Source organism: Staurois parvus, unplaced genomic scaffold (genome assembly GCF_062004578.1).
Source record: "Staurois parvus isolate SC_StPar_1 unplaced genomic scaffold, SC_StPar_1.0 ptg002070l, whole genome shotgun sequence".
NCBI classification, from domain to species: Eukaryota; Metazoa; Chordata; class Amphibia; order Anura; family Ranidae; genus Staurois; species Staurois parvus.
In genome coordinates, this window is record NW_028319866.1 from 93,550 (window position 1) to 116,821 (window position 23,272).

Sequence of the window (23,272 nt, forward strand, 5' to 3'; positions counted from 1 at the left end):
TCTCAGCTCCTAATACCGTTCTGCTTGATTGGTTTATCTGATAATCTGCGCCGCGCTTTCCCTTTTCCTGGCTGAATCCCGACACGTATGTTCCTCTCATACTATACATACATACATGATATTCACATACATGTCCGACACGTGTGCGCCTCTCATACTATACATACATACAGGATGTTCACATACATGTCCGACACGTGTGCGCCTCTCATACTATACATACATACAGGATGTTCACATACATGTCCGACACGTGTGCGCCTCTCATACTATACATACATACAGGATGTTCACATACATGTCCGACACGTGTGCGCCTCTCATACTATACATACATACAGGATGTTCACATACATGTCCGACACGTGTGCGCCTCTCATGCTATACATACATACATACAGGATGTTCACATACATGTCCAACACGTGTGCGCCTCTCATACTATACATACATACAGGATGTTCACATACATGTCCGACACGTGTGCACCTCTCATACAATACATACATACAGGATGTTCACATACATGTTCGACACGTGTGCGCCTCTCATACTATACATACAGGATGTTCACATACATGTCCAACACGTGTGCGCCTCTCATACTATACATACTATACATACAGGATGTTCACATACATGTCCAACACGTGTGCGCCTCTCATACTATACATACATACATACAGGATGTTCACATACATGTCCAACACGTGTGCGCCTCTCATACTATACATACATACATACAGGATGTTCACATACATGTCCAACACGTGTGCGCCTCTCATACTATACATACATACAGGATGTGCACATACATGTTCGACACGTGTGCGCCTCTCATACTATACATACAGGATGTTCACATACATGTCCGACACGTGTGCGCCTCTCATACTATACATACTGTGACAGTGTGGCGATCTGTCACCCAGGATTCTCAACAAGGCAGGTTGAGGGGCTCCGGGGTAAGTGTTTGATGCGGAGGGAAGGGGCTTTTCACTTTCCTCCTTTGTTTGTAAGGTCCATTTTGGGATCTGGAGCCGGGAGATTTCAAAGAGATCTGGGAGGGATGAAATCTCCAATCCTGGGACCAGGTTTTGGAAATGGCCAGGAGACTGATTGCACAGGTGTGTGCAGGCCTCTTCATAGAGTCAGGACCAGGGTTCGGGGCTCCACCCCGGCAGACAGGAGTCAGGAGGGCTCCACCCCGGCAGACAGGAGTCAGGAGGGCTCCACCCCGGCAGACAGGAGTCAGGAGGGCTCCACCCCGGCAGACAGGAGTCAGGTTGGCTCCACCCCGGCAGACAGACAGGAGTCAGGAGGGCTCCACCCACCCCGGCAGACAGACAGGAGTCAGGAGGGCTCCACCCACCCCGGCAGACAGACAGGAGTCAGGAGGGCTCCACCCACCCCGGCAGACAGACAGGAGTCAGGAGGGCTCCACCCACCCCGGCAGACAGGAGTCAGGAGGGCCCCACCCCGGCAGACAGGAGTCAGGAGGGCTCCACCCCGACAGACAGGAGTCAGGAGGGCTCCACCCCGGCAGACAGGAGTCAGGAGGTCTCCACCCCGGCAGAGAGGAGTCAGGAGGGCTCCACCCCGGCAGACAGGAGTCAGGAGGGCTCCACCCCAGCAGACAGGAGTCAGGAGGGCTCCACCCCGGCAGACAGGAGTGAGGAGGGCTCCACCCACCCCGGCAGACAGGAGTCAGGAGGGCCCCACCCACCCCGGCAGACAGGAGTCAGGAGGGCTCCACCCCGGCAGACAGGAGTCAGGAGGTCTCCACCCCGGCAGACAGGAGTCAGGAGGGCCCCACCCACGCCGGCAGACAGGAGTCAGGAGGGCTCCACCCCGGCAGACAGGAGTCAGGAGAGCTCCACCCCGACAGACAGGAGTCAGGAGGGCTCCACCCCGACAGACAGGAGTCAGGAGGGCTCCACCCCGGCAGACAGGAGTCAGGAGGGCTCCACCCCGGCAGACAGGAGTCAGGAGGGCTCCACCCCGGCAGACAAGAGTCAGGAGGGCTCCACCCCGGCAGACAGGAGTCAGGAGGGCTCCCCCCCGGCAGACAGGAGTCAGGAGGGCTCCATCCCGGCAGACAGGAGTCAGGAGGGCTCCACCCCGGCAGACAGGAGTCAGGAGGGCTCCACCCCGGCAGACAGGAGTCAGGAGGGCTCCACCCCGGCAGACAGGAGTCAGGAGGTCTCCACCCCGGCAGACAGGAGTGAGGAGGTCTCCACCCCGGCAGACAGGAGTGAGGAGGTCTCCACCCCGGCAGACAGGAGTGAGGAGGTCTCCACCCCGGCAGACAGGAGTGAGGAGGTCTCCACCCCGGCAGACAGGAGTGAGGAGGTCTCCACCCCGGCAGACAGGAGTGAGGAGGTCTCCACCCCGGCAGACAGGAGTGAGGAGGTCTCCACCCCGGCAGACAGGAGTCAGGAGGTCTCCACCCCGGCAGACAGGAGTCAGGAGGTCTCCACCAAGGAGAAGTGGAAGCCAAAAGCGGCAAGGAGCTGCTTGGGAGTAGCTGTGTGCTAGAGGCCAGCGGTGTGCGAGAGCCATAACTCTTGAAGAAATCTGCAGGAGACAGACATCAAGCTGAGTACAAGCCAGGAGGCTGAATCGTTGTTGTGTTTGATGGTGGATACCCCTGCGTGGGAAGCTTTATGTTCTGGGGCATTTGTTTAAATAAAATTGGGCAAAAAGGCCCTTAAAGAAGCGAGTCGCTGTGTGCTTTAAATGAAAAGCTCTACCACTTTGAAGCGAGTTCCCACAATACCTACAGGATGTTCACATACATGTCCGACACGTGTGCGCCTCTCATACTATAGATCTATATACAGGATGTTCACATACATGTCCGACACGTGTGCGCCTCTCATACTATACATACATACAGCATGTTCACATACCTGTCTGACACGTGTGCGCCTCTCGTACTATACATACATACAGCATGTTCACATACCTGTCTGACACGTGTGCGCCTCTCATACTATACATACATACAGCATGTTCACATACATGTCCGACACGTGTGCGCCTCTCATACTATAGATATATATACAGGATGTTCACATACATGTCCGACATGTGTGCACCTCTCATACTATAGATATATATACAGGATGTTCACATACATGTCCGACACGTGTGTGCCTCTCATACTATACATACATACAGCATGTTCACATACATGTCCGACACGTGTACACCTCTCATACTATAAGTATAAGTGGAAAGGTAAAGGATCTACTGGCAAGATCAACAGGATATATACACGCCTGGCTGGCTTCATCTGAGGGGATCATTCAGGATGGATTCCACTCCCAGCGTGAGGGGTGTCTCCGCAGGTTGGGGTCACCTACAAGCATTCAGATGTTTCTCAGGCTGGCCTTTATTGGGTGTCAATGGGAGTATGGGGTGTCAATGGGAGTATGGGGTGTCAATGGGAGTATTGGGTGTCAATGGGAGTATTGGGTGTCAGTGGGAGTATGGGGTGTCAATGGGAGTATGGGGTGTCAATGGGAGTATGGGGTGTCAATGGGAGTATGGGGTGTCAATGGGAGTATGTGGTGTCAATGGGAGTATGTGGTGTCAATGGGAGTATGGGGTGTCAATGGGAGTATTGGGTGTCAGTGGGAATATGGGGTGTCAGTGGGAGTATGGGGTGTCAGTGGGAGTATGGGGTGTCAATGGGAGTATGTGGTGTCAGTGGGAGTATGGGGTGTCAGTGGGAGTATGGGGTGTCAGTGGGAGTATTGGGTGTCAGTGGGAGTATGGGGTGTCAGTGGGAGTATGGGGTGTCAGTGGGAGTATTGGGTGTCAATGGGAGTATGTGGTGTCAGTGGGAGTATGTGGTGTCAGTGGGAGTATGGGGTGTCAGTGGGAGTATGGGGTGTCAGTGGGAGTATGGGGTGTCAGTGGGAGTATGGGGTGTCAGTGGGAGTATGGGGTGTCAGTGGGAGTATGGGGTGTCAGTGGGAGTATTGGGTGTCAATGGGAGTATGTGGTGTCAATGGGAGTATGGGGTGTCAGTGAGAGTATGGGGTGTCAGTGGGAGTATGGGGTGTCAGTGGGAGTATTGGGTGTCAGTGGGAGTATTGGGTGTCAATGGGAGTATGTGGTGTCAATGGGAGTATGTGGTGTCAGTGGGAGTATGTGGTGTCAGTGGGAGTATGGGGTGTCAGTGGGAGTATGGGGTGTCAGTGGGAGTATGGGGTGTCAATGGGAGTATGGGGTGTCAATGGGAGTATGTGGTGTCAATGGGAGTATGGGGTGTCAGTGAGAGTATTGGGTGTCAATGGGAGTATGGGGTGTCAATGGGAAGTCAGCTGTGCAGGAGGAAACATCTTTCCCTCAGGATGAGAACCTGAACCTTCCCCCCCCCCAGATCATGGTTTGGCATGAATTGAAGGTCATCTCCACCATTAATGGGTACTTCAGATACGTCTTCAGTGGTGAGGTTTGGAGAACGGGTCTAGTTGGGGTGACACCACCACTCCACTTTGTCCCGCCCCGGAACCAGCCTTGGATATGGGTTTTGGGTGGAGTTGCGTCTTCGAAGCAGATCGATGAAATGTGGGGGAAACCTTTCCGTCTGTCTCTGATTTTCTCCCTCTTGTCTCTCCCAGGCCGGAAGTTCATCATCGCCAACGCCCGCGTGGAGAACTGCGCCGTGATTTACTGTAACGATGGCTTCTGCTCCATGTGCGGCTACACCAGGGCGGAGGTCATGCAGCGGCCCTGCACCTGCGACTTCCTGTACGGCCCGCGCACCACCTCCAGCGCCGTGTCCCAGATCGCTCAGGCCCTGGTGGGATCCGAGGAGCGGAAGGTGGAGATCTCCTTCTACCGCAAAGACGGTGAGTGCGCCGACTTACTGTTCCTGTGTCCCATCCAGAATCAGGGGGTTCAGTGAGGGATGTGGGGGCCCCACATTGTACGGGGTCAGTGTGGGGATGGAGGTGACTGATCTCCCGCAGTGCTGTTACTTTGTTGCTTCCTACAACCATTAGGCAAAATAGGCAGGTGCCTAGGGGCCACAGAGATACCGAGGCAATGGGGTCTGATCCATTATGGAATGTGAGGGGCCCCATGTTGTACGGGGTCAGCATGAAGACAGAGATGATTGAATGGATCAGAAATGTGGGGGGCCCCATGTTGTGCGGGGTCAGCATGGAGACAGATTGAATAGATCAGAAATGTAGAGGGCCCCATGTTGTGCGGGGTCAGTGTGAGGATGGAGATGACTGACAATGCTATTACTTTGCTGTTACATTGTTGCTGTTTATGGCAGCCTGGAGTTACCTTTAGCTAGAGTGGGCTGGTGCCTAGGGGCCACAGAGACACTGAGGCAATGATGTCTGATCCAGGGGGCCCTACATTGTACAGGATCAGTCTGGGGATGGACAGGGCTGATTAACCACTACGCTGTTCCATTGTTGCTGTTTATCACTTTTAGGTGGAGCACAGGGGGGTATATAATGGTGGAGCACAGGGAGGTATATAATGGTGGAGCACAGGGGGTATATAATGGTGGTGCACAGGGGGTATATAATGGTGGTGCACAGGGGGGTATATAATGGTGGAGCACAGGGGGGGTATATAATGGTGGAGCACAGGGGGTATATAATGGTGGTGCACAGGGGGTATATAATGGTGGAGCACAGGGGGTATATAATGGTGGAGCACAGGGGGTATATAATGGTGGTGCACAGGGGGGTATATAATGGTGGAGCACAGGGGGGGTATATAATGGTGGAGCACAGGGGGTATATAATGGTGGTGCACAGGGGGGTATATAATGGTGGAGCACAGGGGGGTATATAATGGTGGAGCACAGGGGGTATATAATGGTGGAGCACAGGGGGGTATATAATGGTGGAGCACAGGGGGGTATATAATGGTGGAGCACAGGGGGTATATAATGGTGGAGCACAGGGGGGTATATAATGGTGGTGCACAGGGGGTATATAATGGTGGAGCACAGGGGGTATATAATGGTGGAGCACAGGGGGTATATAATGGTGGAGCACAGGGGGGTATATAATGGTGGAGCACAGGGGGTATATAATGGTGGAGCACAGGGGGGTATATAATGGTGGAGCACAGGGGGTATATAATGGTGGAGCACAGGGGGGTATATAATGGTGGAGCACAGGGGGGTATATAATGGTGGAGCACAGGGGGTATATAATGGTGGAGCACAGGGGGTATATAATGGTGGAGCACAGGGGGGTATATAATGGTGGAGCACAGGGGGTATATAATGGTGGTGCACAGGGGGGTATATAATGGTGGAGCACAGGGGGGGTATATAATGGTGGAGCACAGGGGGTATATAATGGTGGAGCACAGGGGGTATATAATGGTGGAGCACAGGGGGTATAAAATGGTGGAGCACAGGGGGTATATAATGGTGGTGCACAGGGGGGTATATAATGGTGGAGCACAGGGGGGGTATATAATGGTGGAGCACAGGGGGTATATAATGGTGGTGCACAGGGGGGTATATAATGGTGGAGCACAGGGGGGTATATAATGGTGGAGCACAGGGGGTATATAATGGTGGAGCACAGGGGGGTATATAATGGTGGAGCACAAGGGGGTATATAATGGTGGAGCACAGGGGGTATATAATGGTGGAGCACAGGGGGGTATATAATGGTGGTGCACAGGGGGTATATAATGGTGGTGCACAGGGGGTATATAATGGTGGAGCACAGGGGGTATATAATGGTGGAGCACAGGGGGTATATAATGGTGGAGCACAGGGGGGTATATAATGGTGGAGCACAGGGGGTATATAATGGTGGAGCACAGGGGGGTATATAATGGTGGAGCACAGGGGGTATATAATGGTGGAGCACAGGGGGGTATATAATGGTGGAGCATAGGGGGGTATATAATGGTGGAGCACAGGGGGGTATATAATGGTGGAGCACAGGGGGGTATATAATGGTGGAGCACAGGGGGGTATATAATGGTGGAGCACAGGGGGGTATATAATGGTGGAGCACAGGGGGTATATAATGGTGGAGCACATGGGGGTATATAATGGTGGAGCACAAGGGGGTATATAATGGTGGAGTACAGGGGGTATATAATGGTGGAGCACAGGGGAGTATATAATGGTGGAGCACAGGGGGGTATATAATGGTGGAGCACAGGGGGGTATATAATGGTGGAGCACAGGGGGGTATATTATGGTGGAGCACAGGGGGGTATATTATGGTGGAGCACAGGGGGGTATATAATGGTGGAGCACAGGGGGGTATATAATGGTGGAGCACAGGGGGGTATATAATGGTGGAGCACAGGGGGTATATAATGGTGGAGCACAGGGGGGTATATAATGGTGGAGCACAGAGAGTATGTAATGGGGCATAGGGGGGATATAATAGGGGAGCACAAAGGTATCTGAGTAGGTGTCCATGGAGGTATCTGAGGCGGTATCTGAGGGGGTATCTGGTGTGGTATCTGGTGAGGTATCTGAGGAGGTATCCTGGGAGGTATCTGAGGAGGTATCTGGGAAGGTATTGGAGGAGGTATCTAGGGAGCAGTCTAAGAAGGTATATGAGGAGGTATCCGGAGAGGTATCTGGAGGGATATCTGAGGAGGTATCTGAAAATGTATTTGGGGAGGTATCTGGGGAGGTGTCCGGAGAGGTATCTGAGGAGGTATCTGGGGAGGTATCTGGAGAAGTATCTTTGGAAATGTCAGGGGAGGAATCCTGTGTGGTATCTGAAAAGGTATCTGGGGAGGTATCTGGGGAGGTATCTGAGGAGGTATCTGAGGAGGTATCTGGGGAGGTATCTGAGGAGGTATCTGGGGAGGTATCTGAGAAGGTATCTGTGGAGGTATCTGTGGAGGTATCTGTGGAGGTATCTGGGGAGATATCTGTGGAAGTATCTGAGGAGGTATCCAGGGAGGTGTCAGGGGAGGTATCTGGGGAGGTATCCGGTGTGGTATCTGAGGAGGTATCTGGTGTGGTATCTGAGGAGGTATCTGGTGTGGTATCTGAGGAGGTATCTGGTGTGGTATCTGAGGAAGTATCTGGTGTGGTATCTGAGGAGGTGTCAGGGGAGGTATCTGAGGAGGTATCCGGTGTAGTATCTGAGGAGGTATCTGAAGAGGTATCCGGTGTAGTATCTGAGGAGGTATCTGGTGTGGTATCTGGTGTGGTATCTGAGGAGGCATCCAGGGAGGTGTCTGAGGAGATATCTTGGGAGGTATCCAGGGAGGTGTCTGAGGAGGTATCCAGTGTAGTATCTGAGGAGGTATCTGAAGAGGTATCCGGTGTGGTATCTAAGGAGGTATCCAGTGCGGTATCTGAGGAGGCATCCAGGGAGGTGTCTGAGGAGATATCTTGGGAGGTATCCAGGGAGGTGTCTGAGGACGTATCTGAGGAGGTATCCGGTGTAGTATCTGAGGAGGTATCTGAAGAGGTATCTGGTGTGGTATCTGGTGTGGTATCTGAGGAAGTATCTGGTGTGGTATCTGAGGAAGTATCTGGTGTGGTATCTGAGGAGGTATCTGGTGTGGTATCTGAGGAGGCATCCAGGGAGGTGTCTGAGGAGATATCTTGGGAGGTATCCAGGGAGGTGTCTGAGGAGGTATCCAGTGTAGTATCTGAGGAGGTATCTGAAGAGGTATCCGGTGTGGTATCTAAGGAGGTATCCAGTGCGGTATCTGAGGAGGCATCCAGGGAGGTGTCTGAGGAGATATCTTGGGAGGTATCCAGGGAGGTGTCTGAGGAGGTATCTGAGGAGGTATCCGGTGTAGTATCTGAGGAGGTATCTGAAGAGGTATCCGTTGTGGTATCTGAGGAGGTATCTGGTGTGGTATCTGAGAAGGTATCTGGTGTGGTATCTGAGGAGGTATCTAAGGAGGTATCCAGTGTAGTATCTGAGGAGGTATCTGAAGAGGTATCTGGTGTAGTATCTGAGGAGGTATCCAGTGTGGTATCTGAGGAGGTATCTGGTGTGGTATCTGAGGAGTTATCTAAGGAGGTATCCAGTGCGGTATCTGAGGAGGCATCCAGGGAGGTGTCTGAGAAGATATCTTGGGAGGTATCCAGGGAGGTGTCTGAGGAGGTATCTGAGGTGGTATCCCTCTCTGGTGCTCACCTCTGACCGCAGCAATATTTGACCTTCACAGGCCTAGAAGCGGCTGTTCTGCCAGATCATTATAGAAGATAAACGGATTAGAAGGGACAGATGTGGCCGGATCTCCACATAGGTCACCTGGAGGTCATGTGAGGCCACCAACTACTCATGTGGGGAATCACACCGAGTTGTCACAGAAGTACAATGTCAGATACCGTCCACCACATTGCTCCTGAAGGAGTCAGCAGATGAAGATTATAACCATGATAGCAGCCTTCTCTACAGCCTATGTGTCGGGGTCACCTCTGACATCTGGGACACCTCTGGCTCTTGGTTCACCTTTGATATCGGGGGACACCTGTGACTCTGGGGTGAGCTCTGATACTAGGGTCAACTTTGAAATGAAGGTCACGTCTGACATTAGGGTCACATCTGACATTAGGGTCACATCTGACATTAAGGTCACGTCTGACATTAGGGTCACCTCTGACATCTAGGACACCTCTGACATGTAGGACACCTCTGACATGTAGGACACCTCTGACATGTAGGACACCTCTGACATCTGGGACACCTCTGACATCTAGGACACCTCTGACATGTAGGACACCTCTGACATGTAGGACACCTCTGACATCTGGGACACCTCTGACATGTAGGACACCTCTGGCTCCGGCTGGTAGTTGTGTCCTCTGGGTTCAGCGGGTGATAAATGGTGAGATGAGATTAGGTGGCAGCGCGGAGTCCTGGGCTCAGTCCTGGCCGGCTCTCCGGGGTTCTGCGTTGGGGGTTAACTATCTGTGTGTGTGTGGGGGGGGGGGGGGGATTTGTGTGGCCGGCTCTAATCTCCTTCCAATAATAACATTTCTCAGATTTATCCGTTTATTGTGAGAGGAAGAGAATTACCGACAGGGCAGACGTGTCCTCCACCGGGCAGAGGCGGCCAATGTCACCCTGGAGAAAATACTGACCACGCCCATCCACATACCGCCATCCTGTATTATGATTCCGGGGTTACATTGTCTCCAGGATCTTCGTATTATGATTCCGGGGTTACATTGTCTCCATATCTTCGTATTATGATTCCGGGGTTACATTGTCTCTATATCTTCGTATTATGATTCCAGGGTTACATTGTCTCCGTATCTTCGTATTATGATTCCGGGGTTACATTGTCTCCATATCTTCGTATTATGATTCCGGGGTTACATTGTCTCCGTATCTTCGTATTATGATTCCGGGGTTACATTGTCTCCGTATCTTCGTATTATGATTCCGGGGTTACATTGTCTCCGTATCTTCGTATTATGATTCCGGGGTTACATTGTCTCCATATCTTCGTATTATGATTCCGGGGTTACATTGTCTCCAGGATCTTCGTATTATGATTCCGGGGTTACATTGTCTCCATATCTTCGTATTATGATTCCGGGGTTACATTGTCTCCAGGATCTTTGTATTATGATTCCGGGGTTACATTGTCTCCGTATCTTCGTATTATGATTCCAGGGTTACATTGTCTCCAGGATCTTTGTATTATGATTCCGGGGTTACATTGTCTCCATATCTTCGTATTATGATTCCGGGGTTACATTGTCTCCATATCTTCGTATTATGATTCCGGGGTTACATTGTCTCCATATCTTCGTATTATGATTCCGGGGTTACATTGTCTCCATATCTTTGTATTATGATTCCGGGGTTACATTGTCTCCATATCTTCGTATTATGATTCCGGGGTTACATTGTCTCTGTATCTTCGTATTATGATTCCGGGGTTCATTGTCTCCATATCTTCGTATTATGATTCCGGGGTTCATTGTCTCCATATCTTCGTATTATGATTCCGGGGTTCATTGTCTCCATATCTTCGTATTATGATTCCGGGGTTACATTGTCTCCAGGATCTTCGTATTATGATTCCGGGGTTACATTGTCTCCATATCTTCGTATTATGATTCCGGGGTTACATTGTCTCCAGGATCTTCGTATTATGATTCCGGGGTTACATTGTCTCCATATCTTCGTATTATGATTCCGGGGTTACATTGTCTCCAGGATCTTCGTATTATGATTCCGGGGTTACATTGTCTCCGTATCTTCGTATTATGATTCCGGGGTTACATTGTCTCCAGGATCTTCGTATTATGATTCCGGGGTTACATTGTCTCCATATGTTCGTATTATGATTCCGGGGTTACATTGTCTCCGTATCTTCGTATTATGATTCCGGGGTTACATTGTCTCCGTATCTTCGTATTATGATTCCGGGGTTATATTGTCTCCGTATCTTCGTATTATGATTCCAGGGTTACATTGTCTCCAGGATCTTCGTATTATGATTCCGGGGTTACATTGTCTCCATATCTTCGTATTATGATTCCGGGGTTACATTGTCTCCGTATCTTCGTATTATGATTCCGGGGTTACATTGTCTCCAGGATCTTCGTATTATGATTCCGGGGTTACATTGTCTCCATATCTTCGTATTATGATTCCGGGGTTACATTGTCTCTATATCTTCGTATTATGATTCCGGGGTTACATTGTTTCTGGTATCTTCGTATTATGATTCCGGGGTTACATTGTCTCCGTATCTTCGTATTATGATTCCGGGGTTACATTGTCTCCATATCTTCGTATTATGATTCCGGGGTTACATTGTCTCCATATCTTCGTATTATGATTCCGGGGTTACATTGTCTCCATATCTTCGTATTATGATTCCGGGGTTACATTGTCTCCAGGATCTTCGTATTATGATTCCGGGGTTACATTGTCTCCAGGATCTTCGTATTATGATTCCGGGGTTACATTGTCTCCATATCTTCGTATTATGATTCCGGGGTTACATTGTCTCCGTATCTTCGTATTATGATTCCGGGGTTACATTGTCTCCGTATCTTCGTATTATGATTCCGGGGTTACATTGTCTCCGTATCTTCGTATTATGATTCCGGGGTTACATTGTCTCCGTATCTTCGTATTATGATTCCGGGGTTACATTGTCTCCGTATCTTCGTATTATGATTCCGGGGTTACATTGTCTCCATATCTTCGTATTATGATTCCGGGGTTACGTTGTCTCCGTATCTTCGTATTATGATTCCGGGGTTACATTGTCTCCATATCTTCGTATTATGATTCCGGGGTTACGTTGTCTCCGTATCTTCGTATTATGATTCCGGGGTTACATTGTCTCCATATCTTCGTATTATGATTCCGGGGTTACATTGTTTCTGGTGTCTTCGTATTATGATTCCGGGGTTACATTGTCTCCATATCTTCGTATTATGATTCCGGGGTTACATTGTCTCCAGGATCTTCGTATTATGATTCCGGGGTTACATTGTTTCTGGTGTCTTCGTATTATGATTCCGGGGTTACATTGTCTCCATATCTTCGTATTATGATTCCGGGGTTACATTGTCTCCGTATCTTCGTATTATGATTCCGGGGTTACATTGTCTCCATATCTTCGTATTATGATTCCGGGGTTACATTGTTTCTGGTGTCTTCGTATTATGGGTTTCTTGGTCCCCTCCCCCCCGCTCGGTGTGGAGGAAGGATGGTTGTCGGAGAAGACGAAGGCTCGGATACCGATTGGATGGTGAGGTCACATGACCGCGCCCTATGCTGCGCTCGGTACATTTCCCGGCTGATGTAAAGAAGCTCTCCGCAGAGGACACTTGACACCGCTCCCTCCGGCAGGCCGTATCCATTGCAGACCCCAGAGGATTCTGGGAAGGAGTCATCGACACTAATGAGCCCTCAGACTGCAGAGATCGATGGAGAGCCGTCCGGGCCGGAGGATCCGAGTGGTAATTGGATGTGGTTGGAGGATGTGGAAGGACGAGCTGGGAACGGATCGATCTCTTAGACTTGTTTATACCGACTCCCTGGGCGTATCATGTGACTGGCGCCAGGCTGCCCGCTCGCCCGCCCGGCCTGTCCCATCTGGGGGACAAACGCTTTCTGGCACTGCTGTGAAATGATATCATAAACTCTATACACCCATTGTGTGTAAAGCGAACCTCTCAGGATGGCGCTGTGGAGGACGTCATGATGGTGTGGAGGACGCCATGATGGTGTGGAGGACGCCATGATGGTGTGGAGGACGCCATGACGGTGTGGAGGACGCCATGACGGTGTGGAGGACGCCATGACGGTGTGGAGGATGCCATGATGGTGTGGAGGACGCCATGACGGTGTGGAGGACGCCATGACGGTGTGGAGGACGCCATGATGGTGTGGAGGACGCCATGACGGTGTGGAGGACGCCATGACGGTGGTGTGGAGGACGCCATGACGGTGGTGTGGAGGACGCCATGACGGTGGTTTGGAGGACACCGTGGTGGTGTGGAGGACGTTATGACACTGTGGAGGAGGCCATGACGGGGTGGAGGAGGCCATGACGGGGTGGAGGAGGCCATGACGGTGTGGAGGACACCATGACGGTGTGGGGGACACCATGACGGTGTGGGGGAAGCTATGGTGGTGTGGAGGACACCATGGTGGTGTGGAGGACGTTATGACACTGTGGAGGACGCCATGACGGGGTGGAGGACACCATGGCGGTGTGGAGGACGCTATGACGGTGTGGAGGACGCCATGACGGTGTGGGGAAGCCATGGTGGTTTGGAGGACACCATGGTGGTGTGGAGGACGTTATGACACTGTGGAGGACGCCATGACAGGGTGGAGGACACCATGGCGGTGTGGAGGACGCCATGACGGTGTGGAGGATGCCATGACGGTGTGGGGGAAGCCATGGCGCTGTGGAGGATGCCATGGCGGTGTGGAGGACGCCATGGCGGTGTGGAGGACGCCATGACGGTGTGGAGGACGCCATGGCGGTGCGGAGGACACCATGGCAGGTTTGCCCACAAAGGAATGGACTTTGGACTCCCGTTATGACCCTGGCATTATTACTTCACTGAACAAGCATGCAAGCAGTGCAACAGTTCTCCTGTCCCACAGCTTGTTCAGGGTCAGTTCGTTGTCACAGGGTGAAGCCAGGGATCAGGATGACAGAGCCTCGCCTTCAATAACAAGTCAGCAGTGGAAGCCGCCATCTTGGCGATTCCCTCAAGGAGATCTAGCTAGGGCGAGTGACGGGGTCAGTGCTCCTCAGCTCCAGCTAGTGGCCACAATGAGGTATTTCCACACGTTCGATCTGCACACAGCATAGCCCGAGGACATTCACATTTTGGCCCGTTTGCAGAGAACACATTTACATGGGGTGTCGATGGACGACCAGCTATGGAAGTGTATACCAGCCGTCATGACTAAGCGGAAACCGATATCGGCAAAGTGACTAATGAATTACGATGAAGAAAAGCACAAAATGACTGACGGCAGAGTATACACCCCCCTCCCGGTCCGTATTTAGAGGATGGCATGGGCTCGGCATCTACGTTCAGATGATGTTCAGATGATGGGCAGGATTCAGCTTATGCTGAACATAAGAGTCTACTCTGATGACCATTCGTCCATAGGCTCTTCATTCGTAGGCCACTGAGGCCTGAAACGTCTTGGTCTCCTAATAGCCTTCGGCACTAGTCTCCTTCTTGGTGGCCTCCTGCACTAGTCTCCTTCTGGTGGCCTTCCAGACTCATCTCCTTCTTGGTGGCCTCATGCCCTAGTCTCCTGGTGGCCTTCCAGACTCATCTCCTTCTTGGTGACCTGCTACAGTAGTCTCCTTCTGGTGGCCTTCCAGACTCATCTCCTTCTTGGTGACCTCCTGCATTAGTCTCCTTCTGGTGGCCTTCCAGACTCGTCTCCTTCTTGGTGACCTGCTACAGTAGTCTCCTTCTTGGTGGCCTCCTGCACTAGTCTCCTTCTTGGTGGCCTTTCACACTAGTCTCCTTCTTGGTGGCTTTCTGCACTAGTCTCCTACTGGTGGCCTTCCAGACTCATCTCCTTCTTGGTGGCCTCCTGCACTAGTCTCCTTCTGGTGGCCTTCCAGACTCATCTCCTTCTTGGTGGCTTCCTGCACTAGCCTCCTTCTGGTGGCCTTCCAGACTCATCTCCTTCTTGGTGGCCTCCTGCACTAGTCTCCTTCTGGTGGCCTTCCAGACTCCTCTCCTTCTTGGAGGCTTCCTGCACTAGTCTCCTTCTGGTGGCCTTCCAGACTCGTGTCCTTCTTGGTGACCTGCTAAAGTAGTCTTCTTGGTGGCCTCCTGCATTAGTCTTTCTTGGTGGCCTTCCGCACTAGTCTCCTTCTTGGTGGCTTTCTGCACTAGTCTCCTTCATGGTGGCTTCCTGCACTAGTCTTCTTCTGGTGGCCTTCCAGAGTAGTCTTTTTCTTGGTGACCTGCTACAGTAGTCTCCTTCTTGGTGGCCTCCTGCACTAGTCTTTTTGATGGCCTTCTGCACTAGTCTCCTTCTTGTAGCCTTCAGACTAGTCTTTCTTGGTGACCTGCTACAGTAGTCACCCTCTTGGTGGCATCCTGCACTAGTCTCCTTCTTGGTGACTCTCCGCACTAGTTTCCTTCTGGTGGCCTTCAGACTAGTCTTTCTTGCTTACCTGCTACAGTAGTCTCCTTCTTGGTGGCCTTCTGCATTAGTCTCCTTCTAGTGGCCTTCCAGACTATTCTTTCTTGGTGACCTGCTTCAGTAGTCTTCTTCTGGTGGCCTTCCAGACTATTCTTACTTGGTGACCTGCTACAGTAGTCTCCTTCTTGGTGGCATCCTGCACTAGTCTCCTTCTTGGTGGCATCCTGCACTAGTCTCCTTGTAGTCTTTCACACTTGTCTTCAAACTCAGCCACTGAGGCATGTAACGTGCCTTATTGACAGCCTTCTGCACTAGTCCTCTTCTTGGTGGCTTTCCACAGTAGTCTACTTCTGATGGCCTCCCTCACTAGTCTCCTTTATGGTGTCTTTCCCCACTAGTCTCCTTTTGATGGCATACCACCTTAGTCTCCTTCTTGATGGCCTCAATCACTAGTCTCCTTTTGGTGGCCTTTCACACTAGTATTTATAGGGTCTCCAATCTCAGACCTGTAACTTCTTCAGAGTGACCTTCTTTGTCTGCCTTCTTGGTAACCTTCTGCACTAGTCTCCTTGGTGTCCTTCTGCACTTCTTCTTGGTGGCCTCCCTCACTACTCTCTCTCTCGGTGAACTCCCACAGTAGTCTTTTTCATGGTGCTCTTCTGAACTAGTCCTCTTCTGGGTGGCCTTCCGTACTAGTCTCTTTCTTGGCTACTTTCTGCACTAGTCTCCTTCTTGTGTTCTTTCACACTAGTATCCATTAGGCTCTCCAATCTCAGCCACTGAGGCCTGTAACTTCTTCAGAGTGACCTTCTTGGTCTCTTGGTAGCCTTCTACGCTAGTCTCCTTTTTTGGTGGCCTTCCACATTAGTATCCTTGTGGTAGCCTTCCAGACTAGTCTCCTTGGTGACCTCCCACAGTAGTCTCCTTCTGGTGGTCTTCCAGACTAGTCTGCTTCTTGGTGGCCTTCTGCACTAGTCTCTTTCTTGGTGGCCTTCTATACTAGTTTCCTTCTTGAAGGACTTTCACAGTTGTCTCCTTCTTGGTGACCTCTCTCACTAATCTCCTACTGGTGGCCCTTCAGTCTAGCCTCCTTGAAGGCCTCCCTCACTAGTCTCCTTCTGGTGGCCTTTCCCACTAGTCTCCTTCCTGGTGGCCTCCCGCATTAGTCTCTTTCTTGCTATCCCCCCACGTTAGTCTTCTTCTTGGTATCTTAACATTCTAATCTTCCTCTTGTTGGCATTCCTCCCTAGTCACCTCTGTCTCTGCTCTCCAACTTGAAGGCCTTCCTTTCTAATCTCTCTTTTGGTAGCCTCCCTATCCAGTGTCTTTCTCAGAGACCTCCTTTTCTAATCTCTGACTTTTTCCTTTTGATGGATCTCCTCTTTAGTTTCTTCTTGGTGGCCTCTCTCTCTTGGTGGCCTCTGGAAAGAGAAAATGAAACTCATATCTTTAGTGTTTAGTTGTCCTTAATGGTGGTACAGTTCTCTAAAGATTGGGGGACATACGTGGGTTGCTGTGTAGGCGCTTAGTATGTTCTTTTACGAGATGCATTGAAATTGATTTTTGGACTGGAAGATGAAAAAATGTATCAATATAATGCTCAGCGCACACACGGGCCATTGATCCATCATCTCCCGGTTCCCCCGGCACACGGCAAAGCACCACTGTCCCTCCAGAAGAGGCTCTCCGTTCCCACTGAAGAAAAATCTGTTTGTACTAATTGGCTGATTAAGATGAATTTGTCGTTATCACAGTGGATAAGATAGAGGACGAGAAGAGAGGAGGTGACACCGACAGAAGGCAGAGCCCAGGAGAGGATTGGTGACACCAACAGAAGACAGAGCAGGCCAGGTCATGGAGGAGAGAATGCCAAACATGTCACTCTGCAGATATGAAGGGCATTTGAGGGGCATGCTGGGACTTATCCATGGGTTAGTGTTAGGGTTCACCTACATCCTACAGGTTAGAAAATAAATGGATATTGAAGGGGTTCAATGCTGAGAAGGATTTGAAGTGTTTATAATCATCATTTTATACATTAACATTTTATAATGGGAACTTCCATCACAAGTTATAGTGGAGGCTTTCCAAAAAGAGAACCCAACACTGTCTGCATGCTTCATCCACCGAGCACATAGATGTCCTGCATTGTCACAGGTGCCCTGTCTTTCCATAGTCACAGGTGTCCTGTTCCTCCATAGTCTCAGGTGTCCCGTCCTTCCATAGTCTCAGGTGTCCCGTCCTTCCATAGTGACAGGTGTCCCATCCTTCCATAATCTCAGGTGACCCGTCCTTACATAGTCTCAGGTGTCCTCTCCTTCCATAGTCTCAGGTGTCCCATCCTTCCATAGTCACAGGTGTCCCATCCTTCCATAGTCACAGGTGTCCTCTCCTTCCATAGTCTCAGGTGTCCCGTCCTTCCATAGTCACAGGTGCCCCGTCCTTCCATAGTCACAGGTGTCCTCTCCTTCCATAGTCTCAGGTGTCCCGTCCTTCCATAGTCACAGGTGCCCCGTCCTTCCATAGTCACAGGTGTCCTCTCCTTCCATAGTCACAGGTGTCCCGTCCTTCCATAGTCACAGGTGTCCCGTCCTTCCATAGTCACAGGTGTCCCGTCCTTCCATAGTCACAGGTGTCCTCTCCTTCCATAGTCACAGGTGTCCCGTCCTTCCATAGTCACAGGTGTCTCATCCTTCCATAGTCTCAGGTGTCCCGTCCTTCCATAGTCACAGGTGTCCCGTCCTTCCATAGTCACAGGTGTCCTCTCCTTCCATAGTCACAGGTGTCCCGTCCTTCCATAGTCACAGGTGTCTCATCCTTCCATAGTCTCAGGTGTCCCGTCCTTCCATAGTCACAGGTGTCCCGTCCTTCTATAGTCACAGGTGTCCCATCCTTCCATAGTCTCAGGTGTCCCGTCCTTCCATAGTCACAGGTGTCCTCTCCTTCCATAGTCTCAGGTGTCCTCTCCTTCCATAGTCTCAGGTGTCCCATCCTTCCATAGTCTCAGGTGTCCCATCCTTCCAGAGTCTCAGGTGTCCCATCCTTCCATAGTCTCAGGTGTCCCATCCTTCCATAGTCTCAGGTGTCCCATCCTTCCATAGTCTCAGGTGTCCCGTCCTTCCATAGTCTCAGGTGTCCCGTCCTTCCATAGTCTCAGGTGTCCCATCCTTCCATAGTCACAGGTGTCCCGTCTTTCCATAGTCTCAGGTGTCCCATCTTTCCATAGTCTCAGGTGTCCCGTATTTCCATATTCTCAGGTGTCCCATCCTTCCATAGTCTCAGGTGTCCCATCCTTCCATATTCTCAGGTGTCCTCTCCTTCCATAGTCTCAGGTGTCCCATCCTTCCATAGTCTCAGGTGTCCTCTCCTTCCATAGTCTCAGGTGTCCCATCCTTCCATAGTCTCAGGTGTCCTATCCTTCCATAGTCACAGGTGTCCCATCCTTCCATAGTCTCAGGTGTCCCGTATTTCCATAGTCTCAGGTGTCCCGTCTTTCCATAGTCACAGGTGTCCCATACTTCCATAGTCACAGGTGTCCCGTCCTTCCATAGTCTCAGGTGTCCCGTATTTCCATAGTCTAAGGTGTCCCGTCTTTCCATAGTCTCAGGTGTCCCGTCTTTCCATAGTCACAGGTGTCCCATCCCTCCATAGTCACAGGTGTCCCGTATTTCCATAGTCTCAGGTGTCCCGTCCTTCCATAGTCTCAGGTGTCCCATCCCTCCATAGTCACAGGTGTCCCGTCCTTCCATAGTCTCAGGTGTCCCATCCTTCCATAGTCTCAGGTGTCCCGTCCTTCCATAGTCTCAGGTGTCCCGTCCTTCCATAGTCACAGGTGTCCCGTCCTTCCATAGTCTCAGGTGTCCCATCCTTCCATAGTCTCAGGTGTCCCATCCCTCCATAGTCTCAGGTGTCCCATCCTTCCATAGTCTCAGGTGTCCCGTCCTTCTATAGTCACAGGTGTCCCATCCTTCCATAGTCTCAGGTGTCCCGTCCTTCCATAGTCACAGGTGTCCTCTCCTTCCATAGTCTCAGGTGTCCTCTCCTTCCATAGTCTCAGGTGTCCCGTCCTTCCATAGTCTCAGGTGTCCCATCCTTCCATAGTCTCAGGTGTCCCATCCTTCCAGAGTCTCAGGTGTCCCATCCTTCCATAGTCTCAGGTGTCCCATCCTTCCATAGTCACAGGTGTCCCATCCTTCCATAGTCTCAGGTGTCCCGTCCTTCCATAGTCTCAGGTGTCCCGTCCTTCCATAGTCTCAGGTGTCCCATCCTTCCATAGTCACAGGTGTCCCGTCTTTCCATAGTCATAGGTGTCCCGTCTTTCCATAGTCTCAGGTGTCCCATCTTTCCATAGTCTCAGGTGTCCCGTATTTCCATATTCTCAGGTGTCCCATCCTTCCATAGTCTCAGGTGTCCCATCCTTCCATATTCTCAGGTGTCCTCTCCTTCCATAGTCTCAGGTGTCCCATCCTTCCATAGTCTCAGGTGTCCTCTCCTTCCATAGTCTCAGGTGTCCCATCCTTCCATAGTCTCAGGTGTCCTATCCTTCCAGAGTCACAGGTGTCCCATCCTTCCATAGTCTCAGGTGTCCCGTATTTCCATAGTCTCAGGTGTCCCGTCTTTCCATAGTCACAGGTGTCCCATACTTCCATAGTCACAGGTGTCCCGTCCTTCCATAGTCTCAGGTGTCCCATCCTTCCATAGTCTCAGGTGTCCCGTCCTTCCATAGTCACAGGTGTCCCGTCCTTCCATAGTCTCAGGTGTCCCATCCTTCCATAGTCTCAGGTGTCCCATCCTTCCATAGTCTCAGGTGTCCCATCCTTCCATAGTCTCAGGTGTCCCGTCCTTCCATAGTCACAGGTGTCCCATCCTTCCATAGTCTCAGGTGTCCCGTCCTTCCATAGTCTCAGGTGTCCCGTCCTTCCATAGTCTCAGGTGTCCCGTCCTTCCATAGTCTCAGGTGTCCCGTCTTTCCATAGTCTCAGGTATCCCGTCCTTCCATAGTCTCAGGTCTCCTCTCCTTCCATAGTCTCAGGTGTCCTCTCCTTCCATAGTCTCAGGTGTCCCATCCTTCCATAGTCTCAGGTGTCCCGTCCCTCCATAGTCTCAGGTGTCCCGTCCTTCCATAGTCACAGGTGTCCCGTCCTTCCATAGTCTCAGGTGTCCCGTCCTTCCATAGTCTCAGGTGTCCCGTCCTTCCATAGTCTCAGGTGTCCCATCCTTCCATAGTCTCAGGTGTCCCGTCCTTCCATAGTCTCAGGTGTCCCGTCCTTCCATAGTCTCAGGTGTCCTCTCCTTCCATAGTCTCAGGTGTCCCGTCCTTCCATAGTCACAGGTGTCCCGTCCTTCCATAGTCTCAGGTGACCCGTCCTTCCATAGTCTCAGGTGTCCCGTCCTTCCATAGTCTCAGGTGTCCCGTCCTTCCATAGTCTCAGGTGACCCGTCCTTCCATAGTCTCAGGTGACCCGTCCTTCCATAGTCTCAGGTGTCCCGTCCTTCCATAGTCACAGGTGTCCCGTCCTTCCATAGTCTCAGGTGACCCGTCCTTCCATAGTCTCAGGTGTCCCGTCCTTCCATAGTCTCAGGTGTGATGTAGTTCCAGGTCACGGGTGGTTTTGTTGGTGTCACGCAGACCGATCTTGGCGGTCTTGGTCGATGTTTTTTCATGTTCATTAGTCCTCGATTTCTGGGATGACATCTATGGATCGGGAATATTGATCTGAGATAACGTAATGTAATCCAATCCGCTGATATCCTTTATCCGGAACCTTCCTCTTCCCCTCCCCCTCCCATACTCTCAGCAATGTATAGAAGCGGCTGACGTGACGTCCTCAGGGACAGGCGGTGGAATGATCTCTCAGATCGTATTATTGATACTCCTCACCTGGGACCATACAATGTCCCATACATGGCAGATTATCAATCATTCAACTGGAGATGTGATCAGTCCGAGTCATGACGTGTGCCCCCCGGAGGACAAAACCCCCCACTGCAGGCTCTGCGCCGTCCATGAGCTCCATGAGAGCTCATCATACATACACTGCAAGAGTATATATAATATATACCCCATTATAGTGTGTACCAGGGGGATCCAAACACCTCCTCCTCCTACAAAGTTACAATGTACAGTCTGATCACTGGGGGAGGAGACTGAGGAAACGCCTCCTCCTCCTCCTTCTGCAAAGTTACAATGTACAGTCTGATCACTGGGGGAGGGAAGACCGAGGAAATGCCTCCTCCTCCTTCTACAAAGTTACAATGTACAGTCTGATCACTGGGGGAGGAGACTGAGGAAATTCCTCCTCCTGCCTGCAGCAGACTGATGACATCACCTCAGCCTAGGCGCAGTCACTGAGTGGAGCTCATAGACGGTGAGTAATGATGGAAGGAGGAGAGTTTCTGTTCTGTGTGGGTGGAGATGTCAGGAATGGATTTATATCGGGTCAGGGGCGGACTGACCATTTGGAAACTCGGCACAGGGCCCGGGGTCAGTAGGGGGCCCCATGAGATGCCCCTGGTACCTTTTTTATAGGCTTGTTTGAGTTTGGGCAAGGACACAGGGGCCCCATGATCCCCTATTGCCCGGGGGCCCCATGAGTTGTCAGTCCGCCCCTGTATCGGGTTCATTCACAACAACCTCTGCATTTCAAAGTGTTGGGGATACAGGGGGGGTCAGTGTTGGGGTTACAGGAGGGTCAGTGTTGGGGATACAGGGGGGGTCAGTGTTGGGGTTACAGGAGGGTCAGTGTTGGGGATACAGGGGGGGTCAGTGTTGGGGTTACAGGAGGGTCAGTGTTGGGGATACAGGGGGGGTCAGTGTTGGGGTTACAGGAGGGTCAGTGTTGGGGATACAGGAGGGTCAGTGTTGGGGATACAGGGGGGTCAGTGTTGGGGTTACAGGAGGGTCAGTGTTGGGGATACAGGGGGGGTCAGTGTTGGGGATACAGGGTGGGTCAGTGTTGGGGTTACAGGAGGGTCAGTGTTGGGGATACAGGGGGGGTCAGTGTTGGGGATATAGGGAGGGTCAGTGTTGGGGTTACAGGGAGGGTCGGTGTTGGGGTCACAGGGAGGGTCGGTGTTGGGGATACAGGGAGGGTCAATGTTGGGGTCACAGGGAGGGTCAGTGTTGGGGATACAGGGAGGGTCATTGTTGGGGTTACAGGGAGGGTCATTGTTGGGGTCACAGGGAGGGTCGGTGTTGGGGTCACAGGGAGGGTCGGTGTTGGGGATACAGGGAGGGTCATTGTTGGGGTCACAGGGAGGGTCAGTTTTGGGGATACAGGGAGGGTCATTGTTGGGGTTACAGGGAGGGTCAGTTTTGTGGATACAGGGAGGGTCATTGTTGGGGTTACAGGGAGGGTCATTGTTGGGGTTACAGGGAGGGTCGGTGTTGGGGTCACAGGGAGGGTCAGTGTTGGGGTCACAGGGAGGGTCGGTGTTGGGGTCTGTCTTGGAAATTCGCTTTTAACGAATTTCTCCTTACCGTGAGTACTCGCAGTTGGATGCGCAGAAATCCCCCATAAAGCCGTGCGAATCTCGCTTACCACGACTGCAGCTAAACTCCACGATTCCTGCGCCTCCAACTGCTTTAGCTCTGTTGAGATGTGAGGAAAATGGAGCTCCAGGTACCCAGGAATGATCACACGACACTCTCAGGTTGCTGTTGG

At 51.5% G+C, this 23,272-nt stretch overlaps 1 protein-coding gene across 1 annotated transcript in view; it reads left to right on the forward strand.

Annotated features, from left to right (window-relative positions):
* LOC149432873 (voltage-gated inwardly rectifying potassium channel KCNH2-like) overlaps positions 1–23,272 on the forward strand; it is a gene marked incomplete at its 3' end in the record, with an annotated part of 209,168 nt that overhangs the window by 20,224 nt on the left and 165,672 nt on the right. The window contains exon 2 of the mRNA XM_089664849.1: positions 4,635–4,865. Within this exon, the coding sequence (XP_089520975.1) occupies positions 4,635–4,865 (231 nt within the window). The remainder of the gene's footprint in view (positions 1–4,634; positions 4,866–23,272) is intronic.